The following is a 15,618-nucleotide window of genomic DNA, read 5'->3' as shown; positions in this document are numbered from 1 at the left end:
CCTATGTGCCCTGGCCGGGAATCGAACCCGGGTCCCCCGCACACCAGGCCGATGCTCCACCGCTGAGCCAACCAGCCAGGGCCTGTGCCCCCTTTTCTTGTGAATTCAACACCCTTCATTTAATTCAACAGTCATTTACTGATTGGTTATTCTGTCCTGGAAATGAATATTTCCTAATACAATATGAAGAATCACAGTGATTTTTAATCACTTTTTTCCACCATATGTTATATTCACTTACTAATAGACCTATGTCTTATAGGGCTTACTCTTTACCTGGAGTAAAGGTATATAGGAAAGTTGTACCAGACTGTTATAAACCTTTGTGTATTTCAGAAAAAAAAAAAATATATATATATATATATTGTCCTTCAAATTGCAAATATATATATTTGAAGAACTGGACAATGTGACAAATATTACAGTGTTCAAAAACACTGACAAACTTTTTTACTTCTTCTAATCACTCTATCTCCAAATCTTATTCTCCATTTAGTAAAAAGTATGACAAATAATATCACTTTTTACCATCTCTTCAGTTTCAGTGGTCTTCAGTCACTATCCAAAACAGTATATTTGTCACAAATATATTTTAAAATATTTTAGTATGTTAGATGCCAGCGTGATGTAAAATAGAATATATTTTTAAAATGTGTTTTGTGAAAGTAATTAATATGTCTTTTTTTCAAAAACTAAATTTGACAGTGGTAGTATAAAAATACTGTATTAATCAGTGTGGCCTGACCAGGCTGTGTTGCTGTGGATGGAGTATAGGCCTGGGACACTGAAGACCCAGGTTCAAAACTCCAAGGTCACCAGCTTCAGAATGGGCTCACCAGCTTGAGTGTGGGTCGCCAACCTGAGTGTGGTATCATAGACATGATCCCTTGGTCGCTGGCTTGAGCCCAAAGATCATTGGCTTGAAGCCCAAGGTCTTTAATTGACTTCATTTTTAAATAATTTGCATTCTAGGGTGGCACATTCCGGGAGACTCCCGCAATTTACATCCTTTTAAAATAAGGTAACTCAACTAAAAGAGGTTAAATTGTGACTCACACAATTGCATTTGGTTAATATAAAAAACAGTGACAAATGAGTATGTTAATATGACATATGGTCCAATGAAAATACCATATTTCCCCATGTATAAGACACATCTTTTTTCAAAAAATTTGGGGTCTAAAAACTGGGTGTGTCTTATAGAGTGGTTACAGATTTTTTACTTGCATTTCCCACTTTTTCATGCTTGTTTTACATTCATTGTTGAAGACAGTTGATTTGTCATAGACACAAATGAAGATAAGCTAATGGATGGGAAGTTTTGACAGTGATGAAGAGTTGTATGAATTTTATGATGAATAAAACTTGAGTTCAATAACTTTATGTAATACTTTTTTTTTTCAAATTTCAGGCCCCAAATTTAAGGTGCATCTTATACATGGGAGTGTCTTATACATGGGGAAATGTGGTAATTTCTGTTGGCTTTTTAGAATTTAAATGGATTTCTGAATCCACTATGGTGGTAGTCATTTATGGCAGTTGCAATGAAATCATAGATTTTTTTAGATTTTTCAGCCCCAAAGCAGTAAGTAGTACCATAGTGTTATATATCCATAGAGATGAAAATTATACAAAAACTGGCAAATAAAAATATCATTTTGAAACAAAGAAGGTAAACTAGGATAAAGTATATGATATTCTAGCTGATAGTATATACATTATTTCAATTATTAATTTTACTTTAAGATAAATGAACTAAGTATTTCTTATTCTCAAATACTAAGTTACTCTGATAATGGCAATTCAGTAATAATGAAATGACAGTCTTGTTACCTGACCATATGATAAGTGTTAGAAGTATAAGAAATCCCATCACCTGCTGTAAATCACTAGATTTTCTACAAGTCAACTCACAAATGTATAAATATATAAGAAATATAAGTAGCCACATTAATATCTTTGTTTATATATATATGTGTACAATTTAAACTTTAAGTATTCAGTGTAGCCAAATGGTAATCAGTTGCAAGAAAAAACTTATTCAAAAAACATTTTCTTTGTAATAATAGCAAAAACTGCTAAAATGCAGCCAACTCCACTTAATTTAACTTGATAACAATGTATTTAAACACAAATATAAATTACGCATAAAATTGTAAATATAAATCTTAAGATTTTTAAACAACATTTTACTACTAATCCTAGGCATGATGTAAAGTAAGTATAGGGTTTATTTACATGGATGGTTCAACTAAAACAGAGATACCTATACTAAATCATATCGGTATAAATTTTCGTCCAAAATAAGATAATAAATTTTCAAGTTTAAAATTATAATTATAAACATATTACCGTTTTACTGTGCTGAAGTTAAACCCTTATATTTTTTGTTCAAATGTTGTAAATATGTATGCTTGGTAAAGTATAACATAGTCTCATATGCCCCATTTTAAAGTAAAACTGCTAAGTCATAGCTAATAAACACTACAGTGCAAATTTTTATAATTTCTGTTGTCATTCTCTTTATTTCATCTTTGCAAATATTTTTAATCTGTCAACAGAAGCACAAGTGTTTCCACATTTATTTCACTAAAATTGATTTTTTTACCCCATTTTGGCAAGCCAATGATTTTGAATTATGAATTTAAATTAAGGATTCACACAAGGTTTAAGTTCATGCACACTCGTTTTAAAATACAATCCTTTATGTTAAAATTTAGATTTAACTTGCTCAGCTCAATATCTTAAAGATTAGACTACCTTCTGTAATGTCTGCTCCGACATTTCTTTCCTATTCTTCTCTGGAGTACTCTTCTTGACCCCATCATCTTTACCATATCTAAAGAGTTGTTCTGGGAGAGAATAAATAACATATTATGGCACCTCATACACTGCTGAAACACTGTCCTGTCATTTTAAGGAAAAGGGTTCTCCAGTTTTTCAATTATGAATAATCTAGTCTATTTTATCGTCAAGAATTTGGCCAATAAATAAATGCTGACCTTTTTTGCTTTAAGATTTTCAGTCACGTAATTATGTATCTTTGTAGTGTCACTTTTTTTTTCCATATAAGATTTTCAAAGGTACAATAGATCTGCAGGTTAACAATGTTGTACTTTTATTCCTATTTTCATTCTTTTGTAGACTATTCCCCTTTGCCTTAAAAGCAGAATTCATTGCCTTTTTATCTACACAAGTCACAACTAGTTTTGTTCTCTGGGTCTGTTCCCTGCCAGGAGGATCAGAGTGATTGCTGAACAAAGCAAACAGTGAGAGAATTATGGTGGACTGAAACTGTAACATCCCCTACCACCTTTCTTTTTTCCAAGTAAAAGATCATGCATTGGGCAGAGTAAACCGTAAAAATCACATTGCAAGAAAAACTGTGACTTTATAACAAATAAAAAACCAAGTAATGGGTGAGGTGATTTCTAGAAATCACTCCTATACTCTCCAGGCATTTGACTATGAAATCTTTTCAACCACGAAAAAATATACAAGTCACATATCAACTTAAAAATAAACTCATAAAACTTCAGTTAATATTATTAAAATTGAAATATATTAAAACCTATAAATAATTTTTATCAGATAAATTATTGTGACAAATTTAACGTTTTCTTACTGAATTATATTTGGGATACAGTATTTTTCCAAGAATAAAAAAGGAACAAAAAATGCATAAGCCTAAAAGGATACAGATCTGTGTTAGACTTAAATGATTTTGCTTTAAAGTATGCTTGGCTGCTGTAGGTCAGTATAAAACTTTGATTTATCAACAAAGGAAAAAGAAAACAATATTATTCTCTGTAGAGTAGAAATCCTCTTGGTATAAACAGTGACTAACAAGTTTGTTAGAGTGAATTAGGCATTTCTTTTGTCTTTGAAACATGACATATCCAATTAAAACTTCTGTACTCTTGAAATAAATAGAACACTATCCTAAGGATATTCCAAAGGATAAAAAAGCTAGAATAGGTAGAATTTGTCACCTGGGGAATATGTACCTTTACCTTGATAATATTCTATTGGTTCCCAAGTTTCTTTTTCTAGTCCCCTAACACCATGGTGCTGAATTCATTTACAACACTCTTTCAGCAGTATAGAAATAATATGCAAATATATTTCATCTGTTCTAGTCTTTTAAACCTGCTATAGTTCTAAGTGTGTTATTTATTCTCAAAAGTACTAAGAAAATAGTCCTATACTCAAAGAACATAGAGTGCTAACAATAACTATTAAAATAAAGGCTTAAGGTTGATTTAAAAATAAATTTGGTTGCTGCGTTGTGCTCCTGGGTACATGCAAGGCCCACTGTTGATCTGACTGACCATGTTCACTTGTGGTTGTCTGCCAAGAAGTTTATTTCTCACATTGGTGGGTTTTACAAAGAATACTCAAGTAGTTAGGCCCAGGCACAGAGAAAAGCAAGGAACCAACTCTTTGCCCCTTGGATTCTTTTCCCTGTCAAGGACCTGAGGATTGGTAAAGTGAACAGGGCGGAATAGTTAGAAATACACACTTCTATTTTATTCCTATGGTAGAAATCACCTTACTGAAGATTTATTTTTTAAATTTTATTCTACATACTTTCCTTTTACTACTATAAAAATTCATTCTCACATTCTTTTTTCAGGAGTTTTTTCTCTTTCCACTTTTTTTCTTTTTCTTTTAAGTATTTATTTTTATTTTTCTTATTCATATTTTAGAGAGAAAGGAGAAAGAGACAGAAGGAGGGAGGAATAGGAAGCACCAACTCCCATATGTACCTTGACCAGGCAAGCCTGGGGTTTTGAACCAGCTACCTCAGCATTCCAGGTTGATGCTCTATCTACCTGTCACCACAGGTCAGGCTCCACTTTTTTTCTTTGCTTAATCATAGTTATTTAATTTTTTTTTTTAAATTCTAGCTTCCCTGTTTTTTGTGGGGGGTTTTTAAAGTTTTTTGGACTACATTAAAAATTAATCTAAATTGGTCTGGTTGAAGGTGGTAAATGTGGTATTTACATCCTCCCATAACCACATCCAAATTACAATTAAACTACAGAAAAACTATCATTCAGAACCTCCTGAAGTCTAGCTGAACGAAAGTCCTAAAACTAAAGATATAAAGAAGAAGCAACATTGAGACTTGTAGGAATGATGGAGACTCAGAAGACGCTGGTCCCACACCCACGTGTGGTGGTTTAAAACTGGGAGAGATACCTCAATTGAAGAGGTTCCCCCTGAGAATAAAGGGGTCCCATGCCCACACCAAGCACTTTACCCCAGAGTTCCAATGTTGAGAAGAGAATTCCCAGTAACTTTTGGCTGTAAAAAAGCAGCAGGGATCTTGGCTAAGAGGAAGAGCTGCTGAAGTCCAGGTGTTCCTCTTAAAGAACCCAGGCATGGACTTACTGGCACTCACTTGCTCTGAGCTACAGCTTAGGGCAGTGGCTTGAAAGGACCAGGGACATAAAGGAAGAAACTTAATTGTCTGGCTTTTGGGCAACAGTTAGAGTAGCAGCTTTCTCCCAGCTAGAGCTCTGACGGAGGCCATTGTTCTTTTACTGAGCCCTCCCCCCCACAGAGCTGGCCAAGGGGCACCATAGCTGAGTCTCCTTCAACCTGGCTAATACTGTTTTCCTTGCCCTGGAGACTCCCTGAAATATTGCCACCCCTACCCTCAACATGTAGGCCCACCCATGCTGTTTCCAGTGTCTTTTCCACACAAATGGCCTGTTTTGGCTCATGTTGCAGATTTACCTAAAAATTTCTCAAAGGTTCACAAACTACAAACAAGCATCATCTGGTGTTGCTGTGCCCTGTACCTCTTACTAAGTGACCTCAGGCCTGACACTAGTTGAAACCAGCCTCGGTTCATAGCTTGGCCTTTCTCAGGCACCTCCAAGTCCAGCACAAATAGCAACAATCTGCAGATGGCTCTGTAGCTCGTGCCAGGTGGCCCCAGGCAGGGCATAGGCAGCAGCTAACCTCTACCTGCATCTCCTAGAAGGCCTCAGAGCCAGCACACCCAACAATCAGCTTCAGACCACACCAAAGCACACCCAACCACCTCCAAAAGCAACATATTCAAGAGGCAAACTCATCAGGTACTAGAGCCCCAATGAAGCTAGTTCTGCTCTGTAGGGTTGGCCTCTGCACAGCAGCTCTTCCACTGTAGTTGAGTCCATCCTCACAGCCCATCAGACTGTGGGTAAATCCCCCCAAGTCAACAGCAATCAAAGCTCAACTACAACAGGAGGGTGCACCCAGCTCACACTGAGGGCACAGCTGAAACACCCAGCTTGGGTTATTGAGGAAGCTGTGCCACAGGCTCTAAAGACACCAACTACATAAGCAAACTCTACCTTAGCTGAAAGACATAGCAGCCCTACCTAATACATAGAAGGAGGGAGGCAGCCAAAATGAGGAGACAAAGAAACATGTCCCAAATAAAAAACAAATAAAGAAAAGAACTTCAGAGAAAGAACTAAATAAGCCTCACCAGGCGGTGGCACAGTGGACAGAGCATCAGACTGGGATGCAGAGGACCCAGGTTCGAAACCCCATTGTTGCTGGCTTTAGTGTGGGCTCATGTGGTTTGAGCAAGGCTCACCAGCTTGAGCCCAAGGTCGCTGGCATGAGCAAGGGGTCACTCAGTCTGCTGTAGCCCCCCAGTCAAGGCACATGAGAAAGCAATCATGAACAACTAAGGTGCCACAATGAAGAACTGATGCTTCTCATCTCTCTCCCTTCCTGTCTGTCTGTCTCTATCTGTCCCTCATTCTGTCTCTGTAATAACAAACAAACAAACAAACAAACTAAATAAAATAATGTAAAGCCAGCAGCCAGGGCCACCATCAGAGCAGCCTGGCCCATGCAGGTTCGCATTGGATTCGGACAGTCGGTAAAGAAACAATGGAGCCACAAACTGATGAGCCATCTTCTTTAATCCTAGCTTGCACCTGGCGGGCAAGTAAAAACACACACTGGGCTCCAAAACCCACTCATATTCAGTGCTCACAAAGCTACTGACTTATCTGAGTTTCCTAGAATCAAAGGTTTGTAGCTCACCAGACTTATTCACCTCTGTTCCCCATCTCCTTCCTTCTATGCACAAACTCTGCACAAACTGGCTTCCCACTCAACACTCCGCCATCTTGGCTGCTTCTCCTGGCCTCCTCCAAATGGCCTTTTTCTGCTCTCTGCTCTCTCATGCTAATCTCAGGAACCAAGAGAGCAAGCTTCCGTTCTGTCCTCATTTTATACTGTAGAAATCCAAACCTTTAATCCAATATACAAAATAGGGAAGTCTCTAATACAAAGTTACTTATATGGGACACGATGGGATTGTACCACCCCACATCAAAAAGGGTGGGAAAGGCTTAATCCCAAAACCAAGCCCCAGGCTACAAGGATTCTGCCTGCCCACAGCCCGCTCCTAACACACATTAATATCACCTGGGCGACGGCCTCCACGTGGGCAGCGCCATCTTTAACAAAGTGAGCATAATATATTTTATCTGCCCAACAAATAAAGACAGGCAATCTATCAGATACAGAATTCAAAATACTGGTTATAAGGATGCTCAACAAACTTAGGGAAAAAGTAGAGATACTTAGTGAGAACCTCAACAAAGAGATAGAAAATATAAAAATGGAAATAGAAAACATAAAAAATGTCATAATTATCATAATTGAATAAAAAAACTGAAACGAAGAATACATTATAAGGAATTAACAGTAGAGTAGATAACATAGAGGATGAAATTTGTGATATGGAAGATAAAAAAGCAGAAACCACCCAAGCAGCACAGAAAAAGGAAAAAAGAATCCAAAAACAATGAGGATAGTATCAAGGAACCTATGGGACAACTTCAAGTGTACCAACATTCATATCAGAGGGTACCAGAAGAAGAAAGAGATCAAGTGATTGAAAATCTGTTTGAAAAAGTGATGGAAAACTTCCGTAACTTGGTAAAGGAAATGGACAAGTCCAGGAAGTGCAGAGAGTCCCAAACAAGATGAAGCCAAAAAGGCCCACACCAAGACATATATCATAATTAAAATGGCAATGGTTAACAACAAAGTAAGAATCATAAAAGCAGCAAAAGAAAAACTCTTTGTTACCTACAAGGGAGTTCCCATTAGACTGTCAGCTAATTTCTCAACAGAAACATTGCAGGCCAGAAAGGATTTGCAAGAAATATTGAAAGTGATAAAAAGCAAGTACCTATAACCAAGATTACCCAGCAAAGCTATCATGAATTGAAGGACAGATAAAAGAGCTTCCCAAACAAGAAAAAGCTAAAGGAATTCATTACCACCAAACCAGTATAAGAAGAGATTTTAAAGGGTCTTCTTTAAGAAGAAGATAAATAAAAGGTCAACATTATGAATAATAACTTAGCAATAATACATATCTATCAGTAATTATTTTAAATGCAAATAGATTAAATGTTTCAATCAAAAAACATGCATTGACTTGAATGGATAACATAATAAGACCCTTACATATGCTGTCTACAAAGACTCACTTTAGATCAAAAGACACACGGTTTGAAAGGAGATGGAAAAAGATATTTCATGAAAATAAAAAGAAAAAAAATATGGAGTAACAATAATTACACCAGACAAAATGTAGGAAGAGACACAAAAGGACCCAGTAATTCAACTTCTGGGTATTTATACAAAGAAACCAAAAACACTATATTGAAATGACATATGTGCCTATATTCCATTGCAGCATTATTTACAATAGCGAAGATATGGAAGTAACCTACCTAAGTGTCCACCAATAGATAAATGGATAAAAAAGCATTGCATATATAAAATGAAATATGACTCAGCCATTTAAAAAAAAAGAAAAATAAAATCTTGCCATCACAACATTGGTGGACCTAGAGGTTACTATGCTAGGTAAAATAAGTCAGACAGAAAAAGACAAATACCATATGATTTCACTTATATGTGGAATCTCATAAATAAATAAATAATTAAATAGGCAGACCAAAAACAGGCTCATAGACACAGAGAACATTTTGATTGTTGCCAGAGGGGAACGGTGTTGGGGGGCGAAAAAGGTGAAAGAATTAAGAAGTACAAATTAGTAGTTAACAGAATAGTTGTGGGATGTAAAGCACAGCATAGAGAATATAGTCAACAATATAATAATAACTATGTATGATGTCAGATAGGTACTAGATTTATTGAGCTGGTGACTTTGTAAGTTATAAATATCTAGTCTTGGGGTGATACACATGAAACCAATGTAATATTGTATTCTGACTATAATTGAAAAATAAATTATTATTGTAAAAATTAACCTAAATGCTTCTGCCATCTCCACTCTTTCCTTTAAATTCTCTTTTAACTATTTTACAAATTATTTTTTAAATCCATTCTCATTTATAAAGGGTGGAGAATATGTCACTATGATATAATGATTATTTTGAACTGCAGGCACTTGAAAACCAGCAAATGTAGGGAAAGGCTTTCTCCCAACTCCCCTATGGTCTCCAATATCACAAGACAGGAGACTAGCAGTGTCTACCACACCCAGAAAAACTTTGTCATAAATTTCATACCTCTCATTTAATCTTCTAGGAACCTATTTATCTTTACTAAAATTATTTACTCTCCCCTAAAAGGGCTATATCCCTTCTTCCTTCTATATTAAAACGGTGTATAATCCTGAATTCTAAAACCACCTCCTTGTGTTGCTCACTTTTTCTTGGGTATCTCCCATGTGTACATGAGGTGTATGTGTTGATAAATTTCTCTTTGTTTTTCTTTTCTTAATCTGTCTTTTATTACAGGGGTTTCAGCTAAGAACTCAGAAAGATAAGAGGGACAATGAATTTTCCTCCTCTACAATTATTTTAAAAATAATTTTATGATGCTTCCTGCATACACATTCTTAAAGATTTCTTTGTGATTACATCAACTTGGGAGATAAAGAAAGGGTATCAATTTGTGTATTAACAATTTCCTAAAAATATTATTGTTACAAAATTCAACTTAGTAAACTGGAAGATCTTACTGGCTTTATTCAACACTTTGAGTCCAGTACCATACCATTTAGCAAATAGAAAAACGTTCTCAGGAGCTGTAGAAAATGAAAAGCTTTTACAGGTAGAAAGGGAGTAAGAGAAGAAACTTATCAAAAAGCAAGGGAATTGTTATTGGCAAGATCACTGTTGGTCAAATAAGTTTGTAAAATATGATTCTTACCTTTGCTTGCTTATAGTATGCATTGGAGGCTGGGCAGTGCCAGGTATATGTGGTCTGTGAAATTGCAAATTATCTTCCTGCTTGGGAAGGGCCATTGTTTTGCTAATATTTGCTGGAGGTGAAGTTTTCATGACAGAAAGTTTTTTTTTAAGAGAGAGAAAAGAAGAAGCAGAAAGAAGCCATGTTTACAGAGTGAGAGTAGAGAGAATGCCGAGTGCTGAAGAAGAAGCCGTGTTGGCAGGGAAAGGAAGGTGTACGGATGGGGAACCAGAGCTGAGGGACTTTGCGAGCTCCGCTGAGACTGGTGGGGCCTTTGATTCTAGGAGAAACCAGAGAAGATTCTCCTGCTTTGGATCCAGAGAATGTGTCAGGGCTTTGGGAGCTCTGAATGAGTGAAAGGGAATTGTTTCCCTGTGCGTTTGCTTGTTGGCCAGTGCGAGGCTTTCATAAAGGAATGGCCCACCATTTTTTGGCTCCACTGTTTCTTAACATGTCCAAATTCAATGGGAATGTACATGTGCATGGCTGCAACGGCTGTGACTGCTGGCCATACAATCACCTTCCTTCAGGGGAAGACGGGGTCCATCAGCAGATTACCTCACTAGTTCTGACCAGATTGTTTCAGATTGACTAGTAAAATGTTACATTCTTTCGAGAGATTGAAATTGCCATTAGGTTAGGTATTTAGTCTTAGTTTGCTTATGTGGAGCTTAACACAAATGATTCCATGTTGGGATAAAAATTACTAATATATTTCACTTTTAAGAATGGTAAAACAGTGAGTAGGTTTTACTTTAGAACTTAACTGCCATAAAATAGAAAAATATATTTGGTCTTTTCCCTTGGCTTCAAGCACAGAGCTTTTAAAACCTATGAAATTTCCTGACTGATAAGGGTGAGGGAAGTGTCCTTTGTTTGATAAGGGTGAGGGGAGTATCTTTTGTTATTCAGAACAAGCCTCTTTCAGCAATATCTGAATTTACTCTAGCAAGGTGACTCTTGGTAGGCCCTAAATAACTTTAGGATGGGGTTTGGTTATCCTAGGAACAGACCATGTGATTAGAGTTTTAGAGTTGTCAACCCCATCCTTAGCACTAGAGACTGAGTTCAGATACCAATAGCCAACAATTTTATTAAGCATACTTATGTAACAAAGCCCCCATAAAAAAACACCTAAATGACTGAGTTTGGAGAGCTTGTAGATTGGTGAATACAAGGTGCTATGAGAGAACATGGATTCTTCATGCCCCTCCTGCCTCTACCTTACCCAATGCATCTCTTCCATTTGGCTGTTCTTAAACCATATTCTTTAAAATAAACCAGTAATAATAAGTAAAGTGTTTCCTTAAATTCTGTGAGGCTTTCTAGCAAATCATCAGACCCTGAGGAAGAGGGGCTATAAAAACACTAATTTTTAGCTGATTCTTTAGAGATACTGGTTGTAGGGCCAGAGGCCACCACTCTCACCTTCATGGCCATGAACATGCAGGTTCTTGTTGAATTTGGACCCACGGTGAAGAAACAGTGGAGCCAAAGAATGATGGGCCATTCCTTTATTAAAGTCTCACACCGGCCAACAGGCAAACGCACAGAGAAACAATTCCCTTTCACTCATTCAGAGCTCCCAAAGCCCTGACACATTCTCGGGTTCCAAAGCGGGAGAATCTTCTCTGGTTTCTCCTAGAATCAAAGGCCCCACCAGTCTCAGCGGAGGTCACAAAGTCCCTCAGCTCTGGTTCCCCATCTGCTCACCTTCTCTTTCTGTTGGGCAGATAAAATATATTATGCTCACTTTGTTAAAGATGGCGCTGCCCACATGGAAGCCATCGCCCAGGTGATTTTAATGTGTGTTGGGGGCGGGTTGTGGGCAGGTAGGATCCTTGTAGCCTGGGGCTTGGTTTTAGGACTAAGCCTTTCCCACCCTTTTTGATGTGGGGTGGTACAATCCCATCATGCCTCAGATAAGTGACTTTGTATTAGAGACTTCCCCATTTTGTATATTGGATTAAAGGTTTGGATTTCTACACTATAAAATGGGGGCAGAACAAGAGCTTGCTCTCTCAGTTCCTGAGATTATCATTAGAGGAGAGAGCAGAGAGGAGAGCAGAGAGGAGAGCAGGAGAAGCAGCCAAGATGGCGGAGTGTTGAGTGAGAAGCCAGTTTGTGCAGTTTGTGCAGGGAGAAGGAAGGAGATGGGAAACAAGACTGGTGAGCTAGAAACCTTTGATTCTAGGAAACTCGGATAAGTCAGTAGCTTTGTGAGCACTGAATGAGTGGGTTTCAGAGCCCAGTGTGTGTTTTTACTTGCCCGCCAGGTGCAAGCTAGGATTCAAGATGATGGCCCACTAGCTTTTGGCTCTGCTGTTTCTTTGCCAACTGTCCAAATCCAATGCGAACCTGCATGGGCCAGGCTGCTCTGATGGTAGCCGTGGCCACTGGCTTTACACTTTCCCTGCCAACACGGCTTCTTCTTCAGCACTCTGCATTCTCTCTACTATCACTCTGCAAACATGGCTTCTTTCTGCCTCTTCTTCTCTCTCTTCAAAACTTTCTGGCTGTTGGGCAGTGTTGGTCAAATAAGTTTGTAAACATGATATATATGTTTGCTCGCTTGTGACTTATATTGGGTGTGGGGGACAGGCTATAAGCAGGCCAGGTTGTTGTAGCCTGAGGTTTGGTTTTGGGACTAAGCTTTTCCCCACACCCTTGACTGATTGTATGATCTGGGTGGTGCACTCTCATGAGGAATCCAATTATGCCTTGGATAAGTGACTTTGTATGGGAGACTTCCTTGTTTGTATATTGGATTAAGGGATTTTGGTTTTCTACACTATAAAGTGGGACAGACCAGGAGCTCAGACACACAGTTCCTGCTATCACAATTGCAGGGGCTCCCCTGATCCCTTGCCCTTCATGGGAAGAGCTGGTTTTCTGCTTTTCCCTTGTTTTCTTTTGTGGTTTGCCTGTCTTGGTGAGACACCAATAAATAGGATGGCCCCCCATCCTCTGACTCCGCCATTTCTTTATCGTCTGCCCGAATCCAATGGGAACCTGCATGTGAATGGTCACGATGACGGCTCCTGGCCTTACAGGCAGATAAAATGTATTATGCTCACTTTGTTAAAGATGGCACTGCCCATGTGGAGGCCGTTGCCCAGGTGATATTAATGTGTGTTGGGGGCAGGCAGGATCGTTGTAGCCTGGTGCTTGGTTTTGGGATTAAGCCTTTCCCACCCGTTTTGATGTGGGGCAGTGTAAAGCCAGAAGCCAAGGCCAGGGCCACCATCACAGCCACCGCCTGGCCCATGCAGGTTCGCATTGGATTCGGACAGTCGGCAAAGAAACAGCGGAGCCAAAAACTGGTGGGCCATAGTCTTTAATTCTAGCTTTGCACCCGGCGGGCAAGTAAAAATACACACTGGGCTCCAAAACCCAGTCACATTCAGTGCTCACAAAGCTACTGACTTATCCGAGTTTCCTAGAATCAAAGGTTTCTAGCTCACCAGACTTATTCACCTCTGTTCCCCATCTCCTTTCCTTATCCCAGATACAAACTCTACACAAACTGGCATCTCACTCAGCACTCTGCCATCTTGGCTGCTTCTCCTGGCCTCCTCCACGTGGCCTTTCTCTGCTCTCCTCTGCTCTCTCTTCTAATCTCAGGAACCAAGAGCCCAAGCTCCCATTCTACCCCTATTTTATAGTGTAGATTCAAAACCCTTAATCCAATATACAAAATAGGGAAGTCTCTAATACAAAGTCACTTTCTGAGGCATGATTGGATTGTACCACCCTACATCAAAAAAGGGTGGGAAAGGCTTAATCCCAAAACCAAGCCCCAGGCTACAATTCTCAACACACATTAATATCACCTGGGCAACGGCCTCTTTAACAAAGTGAGCATAATACATTTTATCTGCCCAACAGGCGGTACAATCCAAACACGCCTCAGAGAAGTGTCTTTGTATTAGAGACTTCCCTATTTTGTATATTGGATTAAAGGTTGTGAAGCTACCCTATAAAATAGGGGCAGAATAGGAGCTTGCTCTCTTGGTTCCTGGGATGATTAGCATGAGAGAGCAGAGGGAGCAGAGCAGAGAGCAGAAAGAGGCCATGTGGCCAGGAGAAGCAGCCAAGATGGTGGAGTGCTGAGTGAGATGCCAGTTTGTGTGCAGTTTGTGCAGGGAGAAGGAAGGAGATGGGGAACAGGGGTGAATAAGGCTGGTGAGCTAGAAACCTTTGATTCTAGGAAACTCGGATAAGTCAGTAGCTTTGTGAGCACTGAATGTGAGTGGGTTTTCGAGCCCAGTGTGTATTTTTTACTTGCCTGCCGGATGCAAGCTAGGATTAAAGACTATGACCCACCATCCTCCGACTCCGCCGTTTCTTTACCAACTGTCCGAATTCAATGTGAACTTGCATGGGCCAGGCGGCTGTGATGGTGGCCCTGGCCATGGCTCCTGGCTTTACACTGGCATGAAAACCTCTCCTTCAGCATACATTAGCAAAACAATGGCGTCCCCCAAGCAGGAAGGCAATTTGCAATTTCACAGACCACATATACCTGGTGCTGCCCAGCCTCAATGCGAAACTATAAGGGAGCAAACATAAAAATCGTATTTTACAAAACTCATTTGCCCAACACTGGTAGTGAGCCAGGACTTATTTACTGCCATCTGAAGTGGGGGCAATCTTGTGGGACTGAGCTCTTAACCTGTGAGTCTGTGCTAACTCTTGGTAGTTAGTGTCAGATTTGAGTTGAATTAAATTGTAGTATATTGAGTTGGTGTTCAGAAAATCAATGAAATGACTGTTGAGTGGAGGAAAAAATTCATACATTTGCTATCAGAGTGTTGTGAATATGTAAGGCCAGGAGCCGCCATCGTAACCATTCACATGCAGGTTCCCATTGGATTCGGGCAGACGATAAAGAAATGGCGGAGTCAGAGGATGGGGGGCCATCCTATTTATTGGTGTCTCACCAAGACAGGCAAACCACAAAAGAAGACAAGGGAAAAGCAGAAAACCAGCTCTTCCCATGAAGGGCAAGGGATCAGGGGAGCCCCTGCAATTGTGATAGCAGGAACTGTGTGTCTGAGCTCCTGGTCTGTCCCACTTTATAGTGTAGAAAACCAAAATCCCTTAATCCAATATACAAACAAGGAAGTCTCCGATACAAAGTCACTTATCCAAGGCATAATTGGATTCCTCATGAGAGTGCACCACCCAGATCATACAATCAGTCAAGGGTGTGGGGAAAAGCTTAGTCCCAAAACCAAACCTCAGGCTACAACAACCTGGCCTGCCCACAGCCTGTCCCCCAAACCCAACACAAGTCACAAGCGAGCAAACATACATATCATGTTTACAAACCTATTTGACCAACAGAATAAAAACTAATAG

The 15,618-nt window shown here is 39.2% G+C and overlaps 1 protein-coding gene across 7 annotated transcripts in view; it reads right to left on the bottom strand.

Annotated features, from left to right (window-relative positions):
• CNTLN (centlein) overlaps positions 1-15,618 on the bottom strand; it is a 363,805-nt gene that overhangs the window by 116,781 nt on the left and 231,406 nt on the right. For all 7 annotated transcript variants that reach the window (XM_066257308.1, XM_066257310.1, XM_066257311.1 and 4 more), the window contains one exon: positions 2,761-2,852. In XM_066257308.1, the coding sequence (XP_066113405.1) occupies positions 2,761-2,852 (92 nt within the window). The remainder of the gene's footprint in view (positions 1-2,760; positions 2,853-15,618) is intronic.

Source organism: Saccopteryx bilineata, chromosome 2 (assembly GCF_036850765.1).
Source record: "Saccopteryx bilineata isolate mSacBil1 chromosome 2, mSacBil1_pri_phased_curated, whole genome shotgun sequence".
Lineage (NCBI taxonomy): Eukaryota > Metazoa > Chordata > Mammalia > Chiroptera > Emballonuridae > Saccopteryx > Saccopteryx bilineata.
Note: the sequence above shows the minus strand (reverse complement) of the source record. Positions and strands in the feature narration are given on the sequence as shown.